This window comes from Carcharodon carcharias, chromosome 12, assembly GCF_017639515.1.
Source record: "Carcharodon carcharias isolate sCarCar2 chromosome 12, sCarCar2.pri, whole genome shotgun sequence".
Taxonomy (NCBI): domain Eukaryota; kingdom Metazoa; phylum Chordata; class Chondrichthyes; order Lamniformes; family Lamnidae; genus Carcharodon; species Carcharodon carcharias.
In genome coordinates, this window is record NC_054478.1 from 119,600,552 (window position 1) to 119,627,467 (window position 26,916).

At 42.6% G+C, this 26,916-nt stretch overlaps 2 protein-coding genes across 4 annotated transcripts in view; one reads left to right on the forward strand and one right to left on the reverse strand.

The window, feature by feature from the left end:
* Positions 1–13,459, reverse strand: part of cfap410 (cilia and flagella associated protein 410) — a 65,493-nt gene extending 52,034 nt beyond the window's left edge. Inside the window, exon 1 of one of the 2 annotated variants that reach the window (XM_041200806.1) lies at positions 13,267–13,459. In XM_041200806.1, the coding sequence (XP_041056740.1) occupies positions 13,267–13,343 (77 nt within the window). In that variant the 5' untranslated portion in view covers positions 13,344–13,459. Of the gene's footprint in view, positions 1–1,612; positions 1,648–13,266 lie in introns of those variants that run through there. The other variant, XM_041200807.1, reaches the window with a different exon arrangement.
* trpm2 (transient receptor potential cation channel, subfamily M, member 2) overlaps positions 1–26,916 on the forward strand; it is a 543,973-nt gene that overhangs the window by 5,264 nt on the left and 511,793 nt on the right. The window lies entirely within an intron of this gene.

The window sequence follows — 26,916 nt, forward strand, 5'->3', positions numbered from 1 at the left end:
GAGGATCAGCAGGTGCACATGCCAGGTCCATCCACTCAGGTTTCTTGGGGAACATCTGGCCCATCCAAATCCCCTCCTCCTGTGACCCCAGCAGCTCCAGCTCCACAGGCTGAGGAGGGAGCCACTGCCACACAGCAGGAAAGTAAGCCAGGGCCCTCCAGGTCTCAGCTCTCCAGAGGGCACCTGTCAAGGTCATCACAGTCAGCCTCCAAATCCACTTTGAATGTTAGGGAAGCATCAAGACATAGCAGCAGGGTTAGGAAGGTTAAGAAAACATAGTTTCACCATGTGAGCACTGACGTTAAGTACATGGACATAACGTTGAGTAGTGTAAATAAACTCCCAACAATGTCACCCTGTCCTGCTCCCTGTTATGATGAGCAGTGTTCGTGTCCATCTGAAGTGAAAGCTTCACCCCTGCACAAGATAAAGGCAGGTATCTCGGTCCAGGGCCTTCTCCTTGTGCTTTGTGCAACCTTCCCAGTACACTGGTGCGTTTTCACAGTCACTGGACACATCAGTCATACCTGCACCTGCCAGAATGTCCTGGGCCGGCGGCACAGAGTTCCATCATTTTCTCTGTGTGCTCTCAGCACCTCTGAGGTGTGGCTGGCCCCCCATCTCATCAGCATCTGTGTCCGGTAACAGTGTGGTCCTGAATAGTTTACCTCACAAAGGATGCCATGGAATCAGGAGAGGTTAAAGTTTCCCTGCAGCATCTCCATGATATGACCCTGTTCACAGAGCGCAAGCGAGCTGCCATCAGCCAGACAGGAGTCAGGCACAAGCTTTGTGAGGATCTATAGAGTGTCCCCACTGCATGTCGTCATCATCCTTCATGAATCTAGCAGCTATGAGGGCCTCCCAAGCGTACCTGTCTTGTCTGTATAATGCCCTGGCCTCATCACCCTCATCCCTGTCAAGGTCCTCCTCCTCAGAGATGTGCAGCTCCTCCACCTCTTCCTCAAGCAGCACCTCTCCCCGCTTCAGTGCCAGGTTGTAAAGGGGGCAACAGTCGACAATGATGCAAGGCCCTCTCTGTAGACTGTACGGCAGGGCTCCACCAGACCAGTCCAGGCACCAGAACCTCATTTTCAACATTTCAATGATTTGCTCCACCAAAGTGCGAATTGCAGCATAAGCCTTGTTGTACCTTCTCTCATAGAGTCATAGAAATCTATAGCACTGAAAAAGGCCCTTCGGCCCATTGAGATTCTGCTGCGCTCTGAGGCCACTGCATGGGCTTCATCAGCCACGCCCTCTGCAGGTAGCCATTGTCCCCGAGGAGCTAACCCTGCAGCCTCTGTGGACCCTGGAAGACTTCAGGGATCTGAAACCTACTAAGAATGTAGGAGTCATGCGCAGGGATGCTTTTGCTGCGGTTGCACCCAGCTTAAAATTCAGCAAGTGGAAGCCCTTGCGGTTCACATACTGCACTGCTTGTTGCCACGGAGGTCTAAGTGCCAAGTGGGTGCACTGGATGGCACCCTGCACCAGTGGAAAAACAGAGATCTGCCCAAATCCCAGCGCTCTTGCTTCCTGGCTTGTTTGATCCCAATCAGATATTCCGATCCTGTTTCTAACCTGATCAAACAAAAAAAATGCACAATACCTTCCACCAATATTTCAGGGCAGTCTTCTGATGGATAATCCTTCACATCTGACCCAGTATAGCAAGCCTCATAAGGAGCAGTGCAGAGAATCTGTGCAGAGACCTTTGCCGTATTCCAATAAGAGTTTAAATGTCCCAAAGCTGCTTTGAAAACAACAACGGAGAGAAGGTAAGTGTGTAAGGTAAGAAGGTTAGGGGGTTTGGTGGTTAAGGGGGTACGGCGGTAAGCTAAATTGTTAAGGAGGCAGGGTGGATAAAAGGTAGTGTGACAGGTGGGTAGGGTGGCAGGAGGGTAGGGGTAGCAGGTAAGTAAGGTGGTAACCATACCCATTAACCCTCTTACCTTACACACTTACCTTCTCTCCGTTTTCAAAGCAGCTTTGGGATACTTAAACTCTTATTGGAATACGGCAGCTAATGCCTTAAAAAGGTAAATAGGTAAGCAAGATGGGTAGGATGGTAGGTGGGTGAGGTGGATAGGGTGGGAGTTGGGTCAAAACCAGTCAGGTTGGGTCACAGGCTAGTTGGGTCGCTGGGGAGTCAGGTAGGGTCAAGAAGGAGTTGAGTGGTCGGGGCTAATCAGGTCAGGTTGGGGGGAGTTGGGGGATCTGGAGCAGGGAGTCAGGTGGTGGAGGCTAGTCAGATCGGATTTGCAGGGAGTCAGGGGGTCTGGGGGTGGGGGGGTCATGTGGGGGGCCTAGTCAGGTCGAGTCGGATGGGATGTCGGATGGTGGGGACTAGTCAGGTCGGGTGGGGGTGGGGTAGTGGGGGGAGGTGGGAGGGGGAAAGAGTTGGAGCTGGGAAGTCCATGGGCTTGGTTCGGTGGGGGTGGGGGAGTCAGTGTGAGTGATTGTAGTTATATAGTTACCCAAGTGTTAGTTACCCGGGTGTTGGACCAGGATTTTTCCTGTCTATCATTTCCTGGACAACTATTCTGGTAAGTAAGTCGGAACCATCCAAAGTCAGAGTTGGAAACTTTTTCAGAGAGTCCTGGGAGCAGGGGAATTGCCCATCGGAAGTTCAAACTTCACAGGCAATTCCCCCAGAGTCCTTGTGTTGGTACATCCAAGGGGTTCCATAGTGCATCTTCTTGGATACGTCCATTCTCTGACCACCCAGAGAACTGGGCCGATATGTTTGTCTTCATGGAGGAAGATAGAAAAAACTCCCAGAAATAATAGAGAATCAAAGGACTAGTGGGAATGAGGATGTGAAAGAAATTGGTATTAGTAAAAAAAAATTACTGGAGAAACTAAGGGAACTGGAAATTGATAAATCCCCTAGACTGATAATCTACATCTGGAAGTGTTGAAAGAGGTGGCCGTGGAGATAGAGGATGCGGTGGTGGTCATCTTCCAAAATTCTACAGATTCTGGAAAGTTTCAGCAGATTGGAAGGTAGCAAATGTAACCTCACTATTTAAGAAAGTGAGGAAAGATAGAAAATAGGGAACTATATTCCTGTTAGCCTAACATCAGTTTTAGGGAAAATGTTAGGATCTATTATAAAGGATGTTATAACTGGACAATTGGAAACTAATTTGGCAAATTCAACATGGATTTATGAAAGGGAAATCATGTTTGACAAATTTGTTGGAATTTTTGAGGATGTAACTAGCATAATAGATAAACAGGAACCAGTGGATGTGGTGTATTTGGATTTTCAGAAGGCTTTCAATAAGGTCCCACAAAACAGGTTTATAAACAAAATCAGAGCACATGAGATTGGGAGTAATACACTTGGCATGGATTGGGAACTGGTTAACAGACAGGAAACAGAGTAGGAATAAACCACTCATTCTAAGGTTAACAAGCTTTGACTAGTGGGGTACTGCAAGGATCAGTGCTTGGGCCCTAGCTGTTCACAATCTATATATATATATGGTAGGATGTGGGAACCAAATAATATTTCCAAATTTGCTGATGACACAAAACTAGGTGGGAATGTGAGTTGCGAGGAGGATACAGAATGGTAAGACAGCTTAATTGAGTGAGCAAGAACATGGCAAATAGAATATAATGTGGAAAAATGTGAAGTTATCCACTTTGTAGGAAAACAGAAATGCAGAGCATTTCTTAGATGATGAGAGATTAGGAAGTTTTGATGTCCAAAGGGACTTGGTTCTCCTTGCTCATGCGTCACTGAAAACTAACATGCATGAGCAGCAAGCAATTGGGAAGGCTTTATTACAAGATGATTTGCTCCAATTGCATAGGGCCTTGGTGAGACTGCACCTGGAGTCTTGTATACAGTTTTGGTCTCCTTACCTAAGCAAGGATATATTTGCCATTGAGGGAGGGTAACAAAGGTTCACCAGACTAATCCCTGAGAGGGCAGGATTGTCCTAAGAGTTGACATTGAGGAGACTGGGCCTGTATTCTCTAGAGTTCAGAAGATTGAGAGATGATCTCATTGAAATGTGCAAACTTTTTTTTTTACCAGGCTCAATAGATTAGATGCAGAAAGGATGTTTTCTGGCTTGAGGCCTCTAGGGGACACAGTCTCAGAATAAGGGGTAGCCCATTTAGGACTGAGATGAAGAGGCATTTCTGCACTCAGAGGGTGGTGAATCTTTGGAATCCTCTGTCCCAGATGACTCAGAAGGCTTAGTCATCGAGTATTTTCAAGAAAGTGATCAATAGATTTCTAGATATTAAAGACATCAAAGAATATTTCAGGAAAAATGTGCTGAGGTAGAAAATCAGCCATGATCTAGTTGAATGGTGAAACAGGCTCAAGGGGCCTACTCCTGCTCCTATTTCCATCCACCCCCAATGGCCCTTGATATCATCCATGCCAACCAATGCCACCCCACTCATGACCACCACCCTGCCCCAAAGGACTCTCAGACCCTCCATGCCATGCCAATCCATGCCCTCCATGAACCCCAATGGCCCCTTACTGCCCCCTTTCCAACCCAATGCTAACTCATATCAAACATCCCAACCACCATCCTTTGCCCTTATACCCTCCAAAGCAACTCACCCAGTATCCACCTTCGGCAGACCCCAGGGACCATGTTGAGATGAAATAAGATAAAGTCCTAAATATCTATTACAACCTTTACTATATTAAAAACTCCCATTCATGAAAGCCCATTCAAAACATTTAAATCCCTTCAAGTACTTAAATTCCTTATAAAAAACAAGACTTGCACTCATAACTTTCATCAAAGACAGCTCATCCTTTAATAACCTCTTTGAGCTGTTAATCAAACTGTGAACTTAGGATCCCCCACTGAGATAATGATAGGTTGTGGGAAGCAGCCAAACATTAATAATGACATAATGATAGCTCTTGGGGTAACATCAACAAATAGCTATTGTTACTGCTAGAAAAGATTTTTCTCCAACTCTCACTTACACAGCCAGCCTATTATAGTAATTTTTAAAGGGCTGGGGATTTCACAGCTTGACAGTTCTACAGACATTATTCATCCTTCTCGAGCATTTATGACTACTCTAAATCTTTGTAACTCATACACTGCGGGTTAAGGCAATTGCTGCAGCAAAAGTGGGGTCTGTTTGAACTCAGAACTCAGTTCAAATGGCCCTGCTGAGTTCAGGTTTCTCTCATGTGTGAGTCATGCCCCGTCCCTTTACCCTAGTTGCAAAAATAGAATCTGCTGGAAATGGGGGTAAGACTTCCTCTTGGAAGATCCATGGTGTCTTCACGTCTTTGTGAAAATCTTGGCCTAAGTTTTCTGAGGTGCAGAGTGTAGATGGAGGGAGCCAAAAATAAATTCTTGGGGTACACTAGAGGTTAACAGTGTAGGAGTGGGAAAAGAAGCCATTGCCATCTCTGGCTTTCATGATATGGATAAGAATGGAACCAGCTGAGTGCTGTCCCACCCACCTGGACAATAGTGGAGAGGCATTGGAGGTGGATGACATGGTCAACCAAGTCAAAGGTTAAGGACAAAGAAGGATAAATTACCTTTGTCATAGTCTCACTGGATGTCATTTGTGACTTTGATAAGAGCCATTTCTAAGCTGGGACAGGGATCTGATTCAAACAAGGAGCTCTAGGAAAGATGGGCACAAACTTGAGAGATGACAACATGTTCAAGGATTTGGGGGAGTAAAGGAAGTTTGGAGATGGGCCAGTAGTTTTCAAGGGTGGAGGGGTTACAGCTTGATCTTTTGTGGAGAGGTATGATGATGGAAGATTTGAAGGAGAAAGGTGCAGTGCTTGAAGGATGAGAACAATTAACAGCATCTGTTAACATGGAAGCCTGGAAGGGATGTAACGTGGTCAGTAGTTTACTGGGAATAGGACATGGGAGCAGGCAATGGATTTCATGGGCAAGATCAGCAGAGATATGAGAGTACAACAGGGATAAAAGGAGCAGCAGAGAGAGCAAGAGAGTCACTGCAAGACTAACAGCAGGTCTTCAAAGATAATCAAAATGTGATGTTACAGAAAACCGGGTAAGATCATTAAAGAGGGAATAGAGAGATTTTTTTTATATCAAGGATGGGCATCTCCCACCTGTTGTTTGCAATTCCTGCACCATATGGGAACTTCAGGGCACTTCACACATCTTGGGTAACCATGTGTGTAGGAAGCAAAAACAGAATTACCTGGAAAAACTCAGCAGGTCCGGCAGCATCGGCGGAGAAGAAAAGAGTTAACGTTTCGAGTCCTCATGACCCTTCGACAGAACAATTCTGTCGAAGGGTCATGAGGACTCGAAACGTCAACTCTTTTCTTCTCCGCCGATGCTGCCAGACCTGCTGAGTTTTTCCAGGTAATTCTGTTTTTGTTTTGGATTTCCAGCATTCACAGTTTTTTTGTTTTTATATGTGTGTAGGAAGTGTCTCCAGCTGCCTGAGCTCAAGCTCAGGATTTCTGAGCTTGGGGGCCACCTGGAATCACAACTTTTATTCAAAAATGTTTGTAAAGATAAGCCCTGCAAATACAAGCCAGTCAGTTTAACCTTGATGGTGGAGAAGCTTTTAGAAATAATAATCCGGGACAAAATTAACTGCCACTTGGGCAAATGGGTTCATTAAGGAAAGTCAGCACGGATTTGTTAAGGGATAATCGTGTTTATCTAATTTGCTGGAGTTTGTTGATGAGGTGACAAAGAAGATTGATGAGGATAATGCTGTTGATCTGGTGTATATGGTCTTCCAAAAGGCATTTGATAAAGTGCTGCACAACAGACTTGTGAGCAAATCTATAGCTCATGGAATAAATAGAATAGTAGTAACATGGAAACAAAATTGACTGAGTGATAGGAAACAGACAGTAGTTTGGATGTTTTTCAGATTGGAGGAAGGTTTGCAGTGGGGTTCCCCAGGGATGGGTGTTGGGACCCTTGCTCTTCCTGATAAATATTAATGGCCTAGACTTTGGTGTACCGGGCACAATTTTAAAATTTGAATGTTATTTGAAACTTGGAAGCATTGTTAATTATGAGGAGGATAGTTTAGTGGAATGGGTGAACAAGCAGCAGATGAAATTTAATGTAGAGAAGTGTGAAGTAATTATTTTCTCAAAACTCAAGGAAGTAAAAGTAAAGGGAGTAGTTTAAGGGCAAGTCAAGATAGGGCAGCTCGGTCACATGGAATGCTCCTCTTGTGCGATGTAGGAAGTCAGAGACACTTCCATTGTCAATGGTGACAACGTGTGCAGAAAGTGTCTCCAGCCGCAACTACTTGAAATCCATGTTTCAGATCTGGAGCAGTGGCTGGAGTCACTGTGGAGCATCCGCATGTCTGAGATCTTCATGGATAGCACATGTAGTGAAGTGGTCACACTGCAGATAAATAGTGCATAGGCAGAAAGGGAATGGGTGACCACAGAGTAAAAGCAATAGGAAGGTAGTGCAAAAGTCCCCTGGGTCCAAGTCCCTCTCCAACAGATTTTCCGTTTTGGATACTGCTGGGGAAGATGGTTTCACAGGGAATGCAGTGAGAGCCAAGTCCATGGCACCATGAGTGCTCAGCTGCATGCGATGGAGGGAGGGTGGATGGGTGATGCACAGTGCAAATAGATATAAACAGTAGATATGATTGCGATTACGGAGACATGGCGGCAGGGTGACCAAGGCTGGGAACTGAATATCCAAAGGTATTCGATATTTAGGAAGGACAGGCAAAAAAGAAAAGGAGGTTGTATGGCATTGTTAGTGAAGAATGAAATCAGTGCAATAGTGAGATATGATATTGGTTCAGAAAATCTAGATGTAGAATCAGTGTGGGTGGAGCTAAGAAGCAACAAGGGGTGGAAAACTTTATTGGGAGTTGTATATAGGCCTCCAAACAGTAGTGGTGAGGTAGGGGACAATATTAAACAGGAAATTAGAGATGCATGTAACAAAGGTGCTACAGTAATCATGGGTGACTTTAATCTACATATAGACTGGGCAAACCAAATTAGCAATAATGCTGTGATGGATGAATTCCTGGATTGTGCACAAAATAGTTTTTTTAGACCAGACTATCCTAGATTTGATTTTGTGCAATGAGGAGGTGTTAATTAATAATCTTGCTGTGCAGGGTCCTTTAGGGAACAGTGACCATAACATAACAGGATTCTTTGTTAGGCTGGAAAGTGAAGTAGTCCAATCCCAAACTAGGGTCCTAAACATTAGCAAAGGAAACTACAGAGGTATGAAGTGTGAGTTGGCTAAGATAGATTAGGGAACAAATGTATGCATTGCAACAGTGATACATTATTTTCTAGCAAAAAAAAAACAGGAAAAGTGGCCCAGTCATGGCTAACAAAATAAATTAAGTATTAGGTCCAAAGAGGAGTCATATAAAGTTGCTAGAAAAGGTAGCAAGACTGACGATTTGGAGCAGTTTAGAATTCAGCAAAGAAAGACCAAGAGATTGATAAGAAGTGGAAGAATAGAGTATGAGTATAAGCAAGGAACATAAAAGAGGACTGTAAAAGCTTCTATAAGTATGTAAGAAGAAAACGATTAATGAGGTCAAATCCCTTACAATCAGAAACAGGAGAATTTATAATAGAGGACAAGGAAATGGCACAGTAATTAAACATCTACTTTGGTTCTGTCTTCACAGATGAAGGCACATTTCCCAGAAATACTAGGGAACCAAGGATCTAGTGAGAAGAAGGAATTGAAGGAAATTAGTCTTGCGAAAAAAAGTGCTGGAAAAATGAATGGGACTGAAAGCCCATAAATCCCCAGGGCCTGATAATCTACATCCCAGGGTACTAAAGGTGGTAGCCATGGAAATAATGGATGCTTTGGTTGTCATCTTCCAAAATTCTGTAGATTCTGGAACAGTCCCGGCAGGTTGGAGGTTGGCAAATGTGACCCCACTATTTAAAAAAAGAGGAAGGGAGAAAATATCAAATTACAGATCGGTTAGCTTAACATCAGTGGTAGGGAAAATGCTAGAGTCTATTATAAAGTATGTGACAACAGGGCACTTAGAAAATATCAATGGGATGAGACAAAATCAACATGAACTTATGAAAGGGAAACCATGTTTGACAAACCTAATGGAGTTTTTTGAGGATGCAAATAGCAGAAGAGAAAATGGAGAACCGGTGGATGTTGTATATTTGGCTTTTGATAAAGTCCCACACAAGAGAGACTTGTGCAAAATTAAAGCATATGGGATTTGGGGTAATATATTGGCATAGATTAAGAATTGGTTAGCAGACAGGAAACAGAGAGCATGAATAAATGGGTCTTTTACAAAATGGCAGGCAGAATGGTACCCCTAGTGGGGTACTGAAGGGATCAGTTATTCACAATAAATATCAATGATTTGGATGAGGAAACCAAATATAATATTTCCAAGTTTGCTGATGACACAAAACTAGGTGGGAATATGAGTGGTGTGGAGGATGTTAAGAGGCTTCAAGGTGATTTAGACAAGTTGAGTGAGTGGGCAAATACATGGAGATGCAGTATAACGTGGATAAGTGTGAAGTTAGCCACTTTGGTAGGAAAAACAGAATGGTTGGGTATTACTCAAATGGTGATAGATTGGGAATGTTGATGTACAAAGGGACCTGGGTGCCCTTGTACACTAATCACTGAAAGCAAGCATGCAGGTGCTGCATGGAGTTAGGGAAAATGTACACTGACCTTCATTGCAAAAGGACTTGAGTACAGGAGCAAATATGTCTTACTGCAGCCAAATAGGGCCTTGGTCAGACCACACTTGGTGCAGTTTTGGTCTCCTTACCTAAGAAAGGACATATTTGCCACAGAGGGAGTGCAGCGAAGGTTCACCGGACTGATTTCTGGTATGGCAGGATTGTCGTACGAGGGCAGATTCGACCGACTAGGTCTGCATTCACTGGAGTTTAGAAGAATGAGAGGGGATCTCATTGAAAAGTATAAAATTCTGACAGGACTGGACAGACTGGATGCAGGGATGATGTTTCCACTGGCTGGGGGGGTCTAGAACAATGGGTCACAATCTCAGGATACGGTGTAGGCCATTTAGCACTGAGATGAGGAGAAACCTCTTCACTCAGAAGGTGGTGAACCTATGGAATTCTCTCCCACAGAAGACTGTGGAGGCTGTGTCACCGAATATATTTAAGAAGGAAATAGATAGATTTAGTGTCATCGAGATCTACAGCACAGAAAAAGGCCCTTCGGCTCATCAAATCTGCACCAGTCAAACAAGTACCTAACTCTTCTAATCCCATTTCCCAGCACTAGGCCTTGTATGCCATGGTATCGCAAGTGCACATCCAAATACTTCTTAAATGTTAGGAAAGATTCTGCCTCTACCACTCTTTCAGGCAGTGAGTTCCAGATTCCCAGCACCCTCTGGGTGAAAAAATTATTCCTCACAACCCCTCTAAACCTCCTGCCCCTTACCTTAAATCTATGCCCCCTGGTTATTGATCCCTCCACCAAGGGGAAAAGTTCCTTCCTGCCTACCCTATCTATGCCCCTCATAATTTTATATACGTCAATCAGGACCTCCCTCAATCTCCTCTGCTCCAGGGAAAATAACCCTTGTCTGTCCAATCTCTCCTCCTCACTAAAACTCTCCAGTCCAGGCAACATCCTGGTAAATCTCCTCTGCACCCTCTCTAGTGGAATCACATCTTTCTTATAATGCGGATTCTAGAACTGCATGCAATACTCTAGCTGTGGCCTAACCAGCATTTTATACAGTTCCAGCATAAACTCCCTGCTCTTATATTCTATGCCTCGGCTAATAAAGGCAAGTATCCCATATGCCTTCTTAACCACCTTGTTCCGCTACCTTAAGGGACCAGTGGACATGCACACCAAGGTCTCTCTGATCCTCAGTACTTCCCAGGGTCCTATCATTGATCATGTATTCCCATGCCTTGTTTGTCCTGCCCAAGTGCATCACCTCACACTTATCTGAATTAAATTCCATTTGCCACTGATCAGCCCATCTGACCAGCCCGTCTATTTCCTCCTGTAATCTAAGGCTATCCTCCTCACTATTGACCACCCCACCAATTTTCATGTTATCTTCGAACTTACTGATCAACCCTCCTACATTCAAGCCTAAATCGTTTATATATACTACAAACAGCAAGGGACACAATGCCAATCCCTGTGGAACCCCACTGGACACTGGCATCCAGTCACAAAAACACCCCTCCACCATCACTCTCTGCTTCCTGCCACTTGGCCAATCCTGTGTCTAATTAGCCAAATTGCCTTGGATCCCATGGGCTCTTACCTTTGTTATCAGTCTCCCATGCGGGAACTTATCTAAAGCCTTGCTGACGTCCAAGGAGACTACGTCAAATGCATTGCCTTCATCTACACCTCTTCGAAAAATTCAATCAAATTGGTTAGGCAAGACCTCCCCTTAAAACCATGCTGAATGTCCTTGATTAATCCCTGCCTCTCCAAGTGTAGATTAATTCTGTCCCTCAGAATTGCTTCCAATAGTTTCCCAACCACTGAGGTTAGATTGGCTGGCATGTAGTTCCCTGGTTTATCTCTGGGGATAAAGGGCCTTTCTGCATGACAGGATTAATCCATATCCTAGAGCGTAGACACGATGGGACAAATGGCCTCCTTCTGTGCCGTTAAGATTCTGGGATTCTGTGATGTGTGGGAAAGTGAGTTTATTGCACACACGAACCTTTATGCAGTGAGTTCAGTCCTGCTCAGATCACTGAACTCTAGTTTATTACTTTGTTTCTGCAATGCTCAATCATTTTGCCTGACTCGAGCCCTTACTCCTTCCACAAATTAAAATTAACTGGAAAACCCCAGCTCTTCCTCTAAGTATTTTAGAAGAATACACAGTTTACCCCACTGTGACCTTACATAACCTTTACTCAAGCTCCTGCTCTTTGCATGAGCTGAATTGCCTCATTTTTGAGGTATAGAATCCTCTGTTGCTCTGTATCACATAGAGCAGGAGGCTATTCAGCCCATTGTGCCTGTTCTGGCCCTTTGGGGAAGCTACTCCTCATAACCCTGTAACTTTTGCCTTTTACACATTTATCCAAGTCCCTCCTGAAGATAACTTTTGAATCTTCTTCTACCACCCTTTCTGTAATGTAAGGGTCTTTGGTTCAGTAAGGGTTAATGGTCGACTGGGGAAACAGTACCAGCCACATTATGATGCAGAGACTCACATGATGGTAGAAGATGTGTAGAGAGAATCTGAGAGAAGTCAGCATGAAGATAGCACTTAGACAGGGTTGTTCCTTGGAGGTTTGTATCTTGCCAATAAATGGTTTAAGGTGAACCACACAAGCCTCCAGACCTCTTCGTGAGCCACCAAACAACCTTACTTCTAGACTCAAAGACATCAAGGGGTATGGGGAAAGATTGGGACTATGGCGTTGAGATAGAGGATCAGTCATGATCATATTAAATGGCAGAGGTGGCTCGAAGGGCCGAATGTCCTACTCCTGCTTCTATTTTTCTATGTTTCTATGGTTCACCCAGTCCATGCCATTGGGCAATCCAGTCAGTCCCCTTCTCCTGCTCTATCCCCTAAAACTTGCAAATTTATTTCCCTCAATGTCACTGTCTATCATCCTCCAATCTGAAAACAATCATTGACCATGACTTGCTGTTTTCTGTCCTTAAGCCAATGTTTATCCAAGCTGACACTGACCCTATTTCATGAACTTGCATTTTGTTAAACAACCTTTATTTGGTACTTTTTAAAGGCTTTCTAAAATCCATATAGATAACATTGTATTCCCTGCATCAACCTTTCCTGTTACAATTAAATGTTTTTCTGAAGCATTAGTCATGTAGGATCTGTTACCGAATCAAAAAAAATGTTGACAAGGTTACAGACCGTACTGACAGGCATTACACAAGTTATGACCATATTACAATAGCGATACTAGTTACAGTGTGGGGTATAACAGTAGTGATCAGACTACAGTAATTATTGGCTACAGTTTGCCAAGATTAGAGTAGCTACTCGTTGGATTACACTAATAGTTAGGCTGTGGTTAATGTAGTTGTGAACAGATCACACTAGTTCCGACTGGGTAAAATCTGGTTACAGCAGTTACCGTCTGGGGTTGCAATCGTTAGGGATCAACACTAAAGACCAGCCATACGTTACTGGCCGATCACATTAGTCACCAACACCCTATAACTGCGATGTTAATGTCTCAGAGCCGCTACCTCAGCACCGGTCAGAGGAGACAGGAAAGGGCGAGGCCGTGCGGCCCACACTCACCAACAGTTAAGCTTCTTAACGGTGTCCAAATCGGAAGCTTTGGCCCTCGATAAAACCAGCTTCTTAGTCAGGAACATGGCGGACAATGACGTGCGATAGCCATGCCAACTGTTACCATCGCAACCCGACCGTGCACACTTAAAGGGACAGGGACTGTGCGAACAACGTTAAAGGGACAGGAACTGTGCGCACAATTAAAATGGCACGGAATGTGCCAATAATTAAAAGGGCAGGGATCGTGCCAACAACGTTAAATGAACAAGGACTGTGCCAACAACGTTAAAGGGACAGGGACTGTGCCAACAAAGTTAAATGAACAGGGACTGTGCCAACAAATCTAGCAGCTAGGAGGGCCTCCCAAGTGCACTTGCCTTGTCTGGCCAGTGCGAAGGCCTCACCTTCAAGGACCTCCTCACTCTCATCACAGTCGATGACCTCATCATCAGAGGAGACCTCCAGCTCCTGCATCTCCTCCTCAGCCATCTCCTCTCCCCTGTTGCAGTGCCAGGTTGTAGAGGATGAAAATGATGCATGACACCCTCTGTGGACTATATTGCAGGGCCCCACCAGACCGACCCGGGCACCAGAACCTAAGTTTCAGCATCCCGGTAGTTTTCTCCACCAAGTTGCAAGTTGCAGCATGAGCCTTGTTCTACCTTTGCTCTGTTGCAGTCTGAGGCCACCGCACAGTTGTCATTGGCCTTGTCCCTTCAGAGCCAACCCTGCAGCCTCTGCGGACCCTGTTCCACCATTCAATAAGATCATGGCTGAAACAAAAACAGAATTACCTGGAAAAACTCAGCAGGTCTGGCAGCATCGGCGGAGAAGAAAAGAGTTGATGTTTCGAGTCCTCATGACCCTTCGACAGAACTTGAGAGGGTCATGAGGACTCGAAACGTCAACTCTTTTCTTCTCCGCCGATGCTGCCAGACCTGCTGAGTTTTTCCAGGTAATTCTGTTTTTGTTTTGGATTTCCAGCATCCGCAGTTTTTTTGTTTTTAGATCATGGCTGATCTGGTTGTGGTCTCAATTCCACTTTCCTCTCTGTCCCTTGACTCCCTTGTCTATCAAAAATCTGTCTAACTCTCTTGAATAAATTGAATGATGCAGTCTCCACTGCTTTCTGGGGAAGAGAATTCCACATTCTAGTGAGTCTCTGAGAGAGAAAAAAATCTCCTTGTCTCAATCTTAAAAGATGATTATGATTATTATTATCTTATTCTAAAACTGTGTCCCCTAGTTTTAGACTTCTCCACAAGTGGAAACATCCTCCTGGTATCTACCCTAACAAGTTTCCTCAAGATCTTATATGTTTTAATAAGAGCACCTCCCATTCTTTTAAAACCCAATGGGTATAGGCCTAACCTGTTCAACCTTTCTTTATAAGCTAAGCCAGGACTGAATCGAGTGAACCTTCTCTGAGCTGCTTCCAATGCAATTATTTCTTTTTTCAAATAAGGAGAGCAAAACTGCACAATATTCTAGATGTGGTCTCACTAGGGCCCTGTGCAGCTTCAGTAAACCTTCCCTACTTTTATATTCCTTTCCCCTTGCAATAACCAACAATATTCCATTTGCTATCCAATCACTTGCTATATCTGCATACGATCTTCTTGGGATTCAGGCACCAGGACACCCAGATTTCTCTGTACCACTGAGTTCTGCAATCTCTCTCCATTTAAATAGTATACTAATTTTCTATTCTTCCTGCAAGTTCATGTTTTCCCACATTATACTCCATCTGCCAAATTTTTTGCCCACTCACTTAACCCGTCTATGTCCATTTGTGGACTTTCTACCTCCTCTTGACAACTTACTCTCCTACCTATCTTGGTGTCATTGGCAAATTTAGCAACCATGCATTCAGTCCCTTCATCCAAGTCATTGATGTAGATTATAAATAGTTAAGGCTCCAGCACTGATCCCTGTGGCACTCCACTTGCCAACAACTTGCCAACCCAATAAAGACCAATTATCCCTACTGTCTGCTAACTTTTAGCTAACCAATCCTTTATTCATGCTAATATGTCTCTCCTACACCATGCAATCTTATCAAATGCCTTCTGGAAATTCAAGTACACCACATTTACGTGTTTCCCTTTAACCACCTCGCTTGTTACTTCAAAAAGCCCTAATAAATTAATTAAACACAGTTCCCAATTCAAAAGCCATGTTGACTCTGCTTGATCAAATTGTGATTTTCTAAAACAAAAACAGAAAATGCTGGAAAAACTCAGCAGGTCTTACAGCATCTGTGGAGAGATGCTCTCTGATTGAGAGATTCCAGCATGTGCAATATTTTGCTTTTACCTTGTAATTTTCTAAGTATCCTTCTACAACCTCCTTAATACTGGATTCTAACAATTTCCCTATGACAGATGTTAGGCTAACTGCCCTGTTGTTTCTTACTTTCCGTCTCCAACCTTTCTTGAATTAAAGTATTACACTGGCTATTTTCCAATCCATAGGATCTCTGCAGAATTTGAGGAATTTTGGAAGATGATAGCCAATGCATCTAACTATCACTGCAGCCACTTCTTTTAAGACTCTGGGATGCAGGTCATCTGTTCCTGAGCACTTGTCAGCCTTTGGGTCTAATAGTTTTCCAAGCATCTTTTCCCTAATGATGATTATTTTAAGTTCCTTCCTCCCGTTCACCTCTTGATTCTCAAGCATCTTTGGAAAGTTTTCTATATCTTCCACAGCGAAGACGAACACAAAATACCTGTTCAACGTGCCTACATTTCCTTATTTTATATTATCAATTCCCCAGACTCACTCTCTAGAGGACTAACACTAGCTTTAGTTACTCTTTTCCTGTTTAGATACTTGTAGAAACTTTTACTATCTATTTTTACTCTCTGTATTACCAGCTAGCTTTCTCTCATGCTCTACCCTCTCCTTTTTTTTTAGTCATTCTTTGCTGGTTCTTAAAATCTGACCAATCTTCTGACCTACCACTAATCTTTTCAGATTTGTACACTGTTTCTTTCAATTTGATTTTCAAGCATCTTTGGGAAGTTTTCTAAATCTTCCACGGTGAAGACGGACACAAAATACCTGTTCAACTTGCCTACATTTCCTTATTTTACATTGTCAATTCCCCAGATTCACCTCTCTAGAGGACTAACAAAATTTGATGCTATCCTTAACTTCTTTATTCAGCCATGGATGATGCAACCTTCTCAAAGAGTCTTTCTCACTGGAATAATTTTTTGCTGATAGTCACTAAATATCTCCTTAAAAGTCCGCCACCTTATCTGGTAGGTTTCAGGAGTTTTGAGTTAAAACCTTCTTACTTAAAATATCTAAGTTCCAAATTCTTAATTTTTCACAATTGTTCTCAGTTGTGCCTGACCTGACAAGGTACAAATGCATAGTATTTATGAATCAAGTAGAGTTTATTAAGCAAGATTTAACATATACTTATCAAAAAATAGTGAAGACAAAATGGAAGATTCTTATCTCTCAAGGTCCTAGGATTCCTTCAGTGGTGCCAGCACTGGTGATGCCTTTCTTCTTCTATCTCTGTAGTTTTGTTCTGTTGAATTGTGTCTCAGAAAAATCATACCACAGAAGCGATGGTGAAACTGTGCCAACAAAGATGCTGGTTTTCTAGCTTTGATCTCCAATTCTCACTGTCCCTCTTCCTTATTTGGAAATAGTCCAAATTAACCTCTTTCATTGGCTTAGGGTGAAGGTAATTTTGTGTCACCCTACTTCTGCAGCTAGAGTCATATAGGCTGAAGACAAGTGTCCATCCCTTATTTCCTGGGCCCCTGAGGTACATTCCAATGTGAACAAATGACACATCCTTGTAGAAACAGAGCAGTTGTACAAACAATTTTACATCTTCTTATCAATAATACACCCCATTGTAAGCATTCGTACCGACATATTATCCAAAACAAAAACAGAATTACCTGGAAAAACTCAGCAGGTCTGGCAGCATCCGCAGTTTTTTGTTTTTATTTTTAACATATTACCCAAGTCTCACAAATGCCAAGACAATTAAAAACAATAATTCCTACCATAATATCAGTCATTTCTTTTCCCAGGCTACATTAGCTAATCTGATTCACCCAATCTACATGCAGATTAGTCATCCATAATTATTCTGGTACCTTTCTTACATTTATTTCTTCCTGTGTACTCTGTCCCACCATATAACTACTGTTAGGGGGTATATAAACTACTTCCACAAGTGACCTTTTACTTTTCCTACCTCTTATTTCTAATCAAACTGATTCAACATTTTGCTCTTTTGAACTAAGATACTCATGGCTGTACTAATGACATCCTTAATTAACAGAGCTAGCTCATCATCTTTTTTCTGGCTTCTGATCTTTTCAAAATGCCAAATACCTTTCAATGTTCGGTAATTAATCACCCTGCAACCATGTCTTCCTGACTTGGAAATATATCACTGTTCCTTCCCTGTCGTTGGGTCAAAATCCTAGAACTCCCTTCCTAACAGCACTGTGGGTGTACCTATACCACACAGACTACAGTGGTTTAAGAAGGCAGCTCACCACCACCTTCTCAAGGGCAACTAGGGATGGACAATAAATGCTGGCCCAGCCAGTGGGGCCTACATCCTGTGAATAAATAAAAAAAACATAGTTCTTGTTTAAAGACAAGGTGTCATGCTAAATTCAAGCTGCTAAGTTCAAGCCTTTTATTTATTTCTTCAAAACTGACAAAGCCCTCAATTACAGCATAATTAAAACAAATACAATTCCTGGAACTCAAAACTTTCTGGTACCTTTAAAGTAATTAAGATTTCAACACCAGTTCCTCTCAAACAGCTGTCATCCTGTTCTCAGCCTGCCTTAACTGTAAATTTTCCCACTAACAGAAATTCAAATGGAACTGTTAAAAAGGTGGTCAAGATAAAATCCATAAATGTTACTTTAAACCAACATAGAACCATAAAAATTTGTAGTATTATCAAAATCCTACAATCTCCACTGTCCTATCTTTTAACCTAGTTTCCCAGTTCACTTTAGCTAGTTCTGCCTGTATACCCTTATAATTACCTCTATACAGGCTTAAAACGCTAATCTTCGACTCACGTTTCTTTCCTTCAAACTGAATCTGAAATTCAATCGTGTTTTGATTACTGTTGCCTAGAAGCTCCTTTGCCATGAGGTTATTGATTAATCCTAAACAAAAACAGAATTACCTGGAAAAACTCAGTAGGTCTGGCAGCATCGGTGGAGAAGAAAAGAGTTGACGTTTCAAGTCCTCATGACCCTTCGACAGAACTTGAGTTCGAGTCCAGGAAAGAGCTGAAATATAAGCTGGTTTAAGGTGTGTGTGGGGGGGGGCGGAGAGATAGAGAGACAGAGAGGTGGAGGGGGGGGGTGTGGTTGTAGGGACAAACAAACAGTGATAGAAGCAGATCATCAAAAGATGTCAAGGACAATAGTACAATAGAACACATAGGTGTTAAAGTTAAAGTTGGTGATATTATCTAAACGAATGTGCTAATTAAGAATGGATGGTAGGGCACTCAAGGTATAGCTCTAGTGGGTTTTTTTTTTATAATGGAAATAGGTGGGAAAAGGAAAATCTTTATAATTTATTGGAAAAAAAAAGGAAGGGGGAAACAGAAAGGGGGTGGGGATGGGGGAGGGAGCTCACGACCTAAAGTTGTTGAATTCAATATTCAGTCCTGTCTCATTGCTCATTACCTGTACCAGAATTGCCTGCTCCTTGATTGACTCTAGAACGTACTGCTCTAAGAAATTATCCTAATACGCTCTATGAACTCTTTTCCCAGGCTACATTAGCTAATCTGATTCACCCAATCTATATGCAGATTAGTCATCCATAATTATTCTGGTACCTTTCTTACATTTATTTCTTCCTGTGTACTCTGTCCCACCATATAACTACTGTTAAGGGGTATATAAACTACTTCCACAAGTGACCTTTTACTTTTCCTACCTCTTATTTCTAATCAAACTGATTCAACATTTTGCTCTTTTGAACTAAGATACTCATGGCTGTACTAATGACACCCTTAATTAACAGAGCTAGCTCATCACCTTTTTTCTGGCTTCTGATCTTTTCAAAATGCCAAATACCTTTCAATGTTCGGTAATTAATCACCCTGCAACCATGTCTTTGTGGTGGCTATCAGGTTATACACATTTATTTCCCTCTGTGCTATCAATTCATCCATTATGTTATAAGTATTGCACACATTCCAATACAGAGTTTTTAACTATGATTCTTTACCATTTTAGCAATCTCTGGCCTTAAGTTTGTACTCTCTGTCATCTCCTGCCACATTCTGGTCATCATTACCTGAATAGTTACCCTGCTCTATTACCTCATTGTGTCATTTTGATTTACTACAGTTGCTCTCACATTATCCCTTCACCCTACTTTTTAGTTTAAAGCCTTCTCTACTGGCCTAGTTATACAACTTGTCAGAATACTGGTCCCAGCACAGTTCAGATGAAGACTGGCCCCATGTCCCCAGCTCCCATTTTCCCCAGTACTGGTGCCAGTGTCCAATGAATCAAGACCCATTTCTCTCACACTAATCTTTGAGCCACACACTCATCTTTCTAGTCTTATTTATCTTATGTCAATTTGCTTGTAGCCCAGGTAATAATTCAGAGATAATTACCTTTGAGATTTTGCTTTTTAATTTAGCCCCTAGCTGCTCATAATCTCTAAGCAAAGCCTCTTTCTTAGTCCTGTCTATGTTGTTAGTACCCATATGGACAAAAACAGCTGTATCCTCCTGACCCTGTTGTAATATGCCTTTAAGGGATATTAGCAGGACATCACTAGGATGTCATATGTCATGTGATCCAGTCTTAGCTTCACTTTTCTTTGAGCAGAGCACACACACACTTACAACTCTGATGCCTTCAAGCTTTCTACCTATGTATAACCATTCGCATGTCCCTAGTCTAAATAAATGAACCCACAACATGTTTACCCAATCCCTTAAGAGCGATTGGTGCCTATACCATTATAATGACATGACATGGTGATGAGCAGTGGTGAGTCAGGTGGCAGCAAGATTAAGTACATGGATCATGCTACATGTCATGAAGCGACCCTTGATGTTTTGGTTAGACTGCAACAAAGTTGCAGCACTGGAGAATGTTGAGAATGCAGCATGGTGGCTGTGAAGAAAAGCTTTGAAGATTCAGTGCCAAGATAGTGCTCAGATAAAGACTGGCAAGCAGATGGAACCCTTGTGGTGAGATTGTAGCACGTAGCCTGTCAGTTCAGTGAGTGGGACAGCGTGCTGAGAGAACCAGCACCAAGTTAGCTCAGTTGGGAAAGGTGAGTGACCAGGATGTGGGCTGGATTGACAACAAACAAAGGAAAGTCAAACAAAAAGAAGAAAAAAACAAAAACAACTGCCCTAAAAATTGGACCAGAGAAGATTGCGAATATAACAGGCGCCTTCGGGAGTTGCTGAACAATAAACTGAATAATAAGCAAAAATGCCTTAACTCTGTGGTGCATCCCCACCATAACTTGTCTTCATGGGCGGAGCTTTGGTAGAGTATGTGAAAGCAGCTATAGCAACACTCAACCCAGGTATTACAGGAGAAGGAATGTCAAAGGGATTTGGTCAGAATGTCCACAAAATTCCACAGTTTAAATTTACCTATAATCCGCATGCAAAATGTTTAAACAGCATACAGAGCAATGGTTTCTTGATTCAGGTGTGTCTGAACCTGACAAGCAAGCCATAGAAATTTGCCTAGCAATTCAGAAGGAAAGTCTACGTAAGCTGAATATGTCAGGATTAACTGCAGAAGAACTAAAGGACTCACAAAAGATTTGGATTATATTGGAATCAGATTGGTTCAAAATCAGATTACATTTACGTATTCATCGATTTAAGAGTTCATATCATTTTGATAGCTGCCTACAGAATCCATGGACCACTTCATCAGCAGATGCAAAGAAAAGGGTATGTACTGTGATTTTTCAAATGCTGAGCTAGCTGATAGAATTGTTGAGTTGGTATTCACATCCACTCCCATGGAAGCATTCCAGAAAGTTCTGCTAGACAAATGTAAAACGTATAGCATCGAAGAGCTACTCAGGGATGGGCGTAAGTATGAAGCAATCTTCGCAGGTCAACAAAGCTTCAGTGCAATCCCAATTGTTGATGCACTCACTAAAACACCCAAACCTAGCAAGTCATGTGAAAGGTGTGGCCTTCTGCATGCACCAGGGAAAAGCCAAGATTTCCAGCAATTCTGCAAAACATGTGGCAGAAAGGGCCATTGGCAGTGTCAGTGCACTAGAGAAAAGGCTGATATAGCTACAAAGAGCCACGCACTGATCTAAACAGACTACACACAATGAGTACCTTCAAGCAATAAGAATGATCATCCGGTATCCTGTCAGAAACATATACATAAGCTGATTGACAAGCCAAAACAATGATGATGTGCATGATGAGACAAAGAGTGATGAACATATGTTTCACACTGTCAATCTCATAGAAAGCATAGGTGCCATCTCACTATCTCACCTTCTGAAGTGTTTGCCCAGATTCAAATTATCTCCCCGAAGAAAGTTGGTAACTATTCATTATTGGCCAAGATTGACACAAGGACAAATGCCAACATACTACCTCTGTGAATTCTAAAAGACATGTATTCACAAATATGGAAGGCTATGGAGAAAACTACTACGCCAAAACTTTCAGCATATAATGGTTCACTAATTTCATGTGCAGGATCCATAATCCTGGAGTGCAAGTACAATCAATCCTTCTGGTTGTCACAGATATTCTACATCATGGAAACCAGAGGCCAAGTAACTGCAGCTCTACCAACATGCCATGACCTCAACTAGTAACATTCCATGGAATTAGTGAGACATCACATGGCAGATCAACCTCAGAAACTACTCCTATCACCTCAGTTCAGAATCTAACATCAAGATATCCTGAATGTTTTGACAAAATTGCAGGGTTTCATGGATGCTGTAATGTTACACATGCAGGAAAATGCAAGTCAATCAATTGATCCACCACACTTGCATATAAGAGACAAATTGAACTAGACAAGATGGAAAAACTGGAATCATTAGAAGACTACAAGTGCACACAGATTGATGCAGCTCAATCACGTGTCATAAAGAAGGATGGATCATTGAGAAGATTCCTCAATCCATGATGTTTAAATGCAGTTTTGAAACATTGTCCTTACAAAATATCCACAGTAGAAGAGTTAAATCTGAGATTTGCAAGAGCAAAATTCTTCTTAAAGCTTGATGCCAAGCATTGTTACTGGTCAGTACAGCTTGCGGAGATGTGCATTTCAAATCTAAGCTCTGCAGTCCTGCCACATCCAGTGGTGAATGGCAGTGGACAATTAAATAACTAACAAATATGGGGTAGTGAGCACATCAATGCAAGAGACAAGGCTGAAGTATTTACTACAATTTTCAGCCAGAACTGCCAAGTAGGTGATCCATTTTGACCTCCTCCTGACATACCCAGAATCAAAGATGCCAGTCTTCAGCCAACTCAATTCACTCCACAGGATATCAAGAAATGACTGCAGACACTGGGTACTGCAAAAGCTCTGGGCCCTGACAACATTCCAGCAAGAGTACTGCCAACTTGTACTCCAGAGCTATTTGCACCCTTAGCCAGATTGTTCCAGTATACAGCTACAGCACTGGCATCTACCCGACAATATGAAAAGCTGCCCAAGTATGTCCTGTCCACAAAAAAGCAGGACACAACCTGGCCAATTACCACCACATCAGCCTACTCTTGATCATCAGCAGATTGGTGGAAAGTGTTATCGACAGTGCTATCAAGCAGCACTTACTCAGAAATAACCTGCTCACTGATACTCAGTTGGGGTTCTGCCAGGGCCACTCAGCTCCTGACCTCTTTATAACCTTAGCCCAAAAATGGACAAAAGAGCTGAACTCCAGGGGTGAGGTGAGATTGACTGCCCTTGACATCAAGGCAACATTTGACTGAATGTGGTGTTAAGGAGGCCTGAGAATCCTCAATCAGCAGGGCCTGCCTGCCAGGCCCTAATTACCCCAAAACCCACTTACTCCTCTTTGAAGTCACTGGCCATCATTGCACCCTCATGCACTGGGTACAATCCCAACAATGGCCACTTCTAGCAGTGGCGGTGCTAAGGCAACCCTCTGACTGGATCGGCAGCTCTTGGGGGGGCTGGGCCAACATCCATAATAGGATGGGATCCCAAGGAAAATCCCTCCTCCAGGTACACAGCAAAACTACAAGACATAGCTGCTGGCCAGGGTCTGAATCCTGGATTTGGCCTGGGTAACGGGATGAGCACTTTTCTACTCCCTCCCTCATTCAGCTTTTGGACTAGGACTGCAGATCATCTTTCAATTATATCTTTGGATCTATTGTGCTTACTTCAAGAAGCTCCCTGCTTCCTTCCTGTGGATAAACCTCAGCCTGCCTACAAGGAGATATGATCTGTCTTGAGCCAAATCTGTTTTGGTCTGTGGTGCGTGATTGGGCCAATCTCACTTGTTCCACAGTCGGATATTTGCAATTAGCCTCAATGCTTTGAACAATGGGGGAGGAAATCAACCATATTCTAGATCTCAATGACTGTTCAAGGGAAAAATTTACAGCTATCAGAATGAAAGTTGAGAATAGAGTCAGGCACAGCTATGAAAGCAAAATACCATGGATGCAGAAAATATGAAATAGGAAGAAAAAGTGCTGAAAAACTAGGCAGCATCGATGGAGAGAAACAAAGTTTCTAATAAAGAACGAAGAAAGATGTAAGAGTTTTTTAAGCCAGAGGAAAGAGGAAGAGGCAGGAAGACCTCTTACTGTGACTTAAAAAACTCTTCCATTTCTATCTTTCTTTCTGATGAAGCCTTAACACCGTTTAACTCCACAAATGCTGCTTGGCCTGCTGAGTTTTTCTAATATTTTTTGTCCTTATGCTGGTTACAGCTAGTTAAGCCACCTTAGTTGAATAGCCTGCAGGCACCACTTTCTGACATATGTGAGGAATGTCCAGTGGCATCAGATACTGAAGGGAGCCCACAGGAGATGGGACTGGCAGAACCCAGGCATTCGGGCAGTGGGGGAATAAATAAATGAGAAGGTCCAAAGGAACTGCTGATGTGCAGCCTTTGGAAAATAATCTTGTAAGAAGCATCTGTAAATGCTAATTGATGATATAGTCTGAAATGATATGGCGATAATCCCAAGGTATTAGTCAGGCTTTTAAGTGCTGTAAGTGAATGGAAAAACTAATTCATGACGCAGTTTCCCAAGATGGTGCAGGGAGGTTTCTCCAATTCCCGTAGCCGATGAGCAGTAATTTTCAGACAGAAACATGAGGCTCCACTTCTTCCTAAACTCCTCTCCGGCGATTTCTACTTGTGAGTAAGCTCTGCATATCTGAAATATGGTTAGAGGTGAAGGGATAAACATGTGCTGCTTGTGTTGCAGAACAGGTTTGTGTTTAATTGCATGCTAAACAAACTGAGAGCCCTGCCTACAGCTGGTGGATCCACACTAGTAGGCTGGTGCAGTTTGACATTGAGAAGTCCAACTGATTGCTGGATGGACCAAAGTATTTCTCCAAGTACCAGCTGTCATCCAAGGCATAATTTTAATTACAGTTTTAAGTTTCCTGAATGCCCTGTTTGCAAGAACCTTACCACAGAGGAAATAACTGGGCAATCATTATGTTTGGTAGGAGGGGGAGTTGAAGTCAGCAATCCGATGGCATCTGCACTCACTGTACAAGGCTCCCCAACAGGACTGTGCACTTGGGAATTAAGCAAAGGCTTAATTTCAATTGTTGAAAGTACAATGGTCTCCATTTGTTCATATAATCTCTTTTTCACTTTGAGAGAAAACTAACTGTGGCTAGCTGATGTTGAACTGTGTAGGGGTGGGTGTATGGTACATGGGCTAGTGCCAATCTCATGGAGCAGGAAAAAAGGAAGTGATGCTTTACTGCCTATTGCAGCATTCTGGCTGATCAAGCACCTCACTGTATGGTGCAATCCAGAGCTTCAATTATATTAAAATGCTGACAAATTCAGAATTCACTGATGCCCTATGTGGCAGAATAGTTTGGGTGAAGGACTTCTGGCACACGTGGAATTTTGATCTGTATTTGAGAAACGAGTACCAGAATGAGATGTGTGGAGGAAATGGTCAGAATTATATTCCGACCCAACAATGAAGCGAATCATAGGTTTATGTTAATACTGCACAGGCACAATTGGTAGATGTGTTTCAACAAAGTCTAATTATAACTTGAGGAAGCTGCAGTACTTCTTTTTCTTTCCCCCCCCACCACCACACCGCCCTCCTCCTTAAGTCTCCTCCCAGATTCAGGTAACCAAGCAACCCAGGCACTCTCCCAGGTGAGACAATTCCACCAACAGAATACCTAGGATACCATGCAATGCAACAGAACGCCTGGCTTTTAATTTGTGTCTTCTTGTGAATAATTCAAGAACTATTAGAAATTCCTCTTTCAAGATGACGTATCAGTAGGTTGTCGACCAGTGACTCAAAATGAAGCTATGCAGTCGCAGAAAGTGAGTTGCCAGTTGCCAAGGATAAGGATTTCTTGGGTAAGTTTGATCAGATGCTGAAGTATATTATGTCACCTGCACCTGTCAGCTTCTTATTCACTTTCCTTTTGAACGTTCTGATGTGTTTCTGGAAATCCACTGGGCAGAGGCTGTTAGTAGCAAGGAAAAACAAATGAAATAGTGAACATTTGCAACAAGGAATTCATGCAATATAGGAACAGGAGGCAGCTACTCAGATCCTTGATCCTGTTCCCCCATTCAACAAATCCTTGTTGATCCGTATCATAACCGATTTGCCTGTCTTGTTTCCGTATCACTTAACATCCTTGTCTAAAAATCTCAGTTTTGACATTTTAATTAACAGACTTTTATGGGATGGTGTCCCAGATTTCAGCTAGAAGAAGTGCTTCCAAAAATCTGCTGCTTTTGTACTAACTCACCAAGTCCCATTCTCCCATCACCCCTGCGCTCACTAACCTTCCTTGGCTCCCATTTTGACTCCCAATAAGCAACGCTCCTATTTTAAAATTTTCATCCTTAACTGCATACATAAGAATTAGGAGGAGCAGTAGGCCCCTTGAGCCTGCTCTGCGATTTGATAAGATCATGGCTGATCTGATTGTGGCCTCAACTCTACTTTCCTGTCCACCCCTTATAACTTGTGACTCCCTTGTCAATCAAGAATCTATCTAACAAGTCTTATTCAATGACCCAGCTTCTACTGCTCTCTGGAGAAGAGAATTTCACAGATTAACGACCCTCTGAAAGAAAGAATTCTCCTCACCTCTATCCAAAATAAGGGACCTCTTATTTTTAAACTGTGTTCTAGTCTTTCCCACAAGAGGAAACATCCTCTTAGCATTCACCCTGTCAAGTCTCCTCAGGATGTTTCAATAAGGTCACCTCTCATTCTTCTAAACTAATGGATACAGGCTCAACCTGTCCAACCTTTCCTCTCAAGATAACCCCTTCATCCCAGGAAAAATCAAGTGATCTTTGTACACAGTACTCCAGGTGAACTGAAGCAAAACATCCCTACTTTTATATTCCATTCCCTTTGCAATAAACAATATTTCA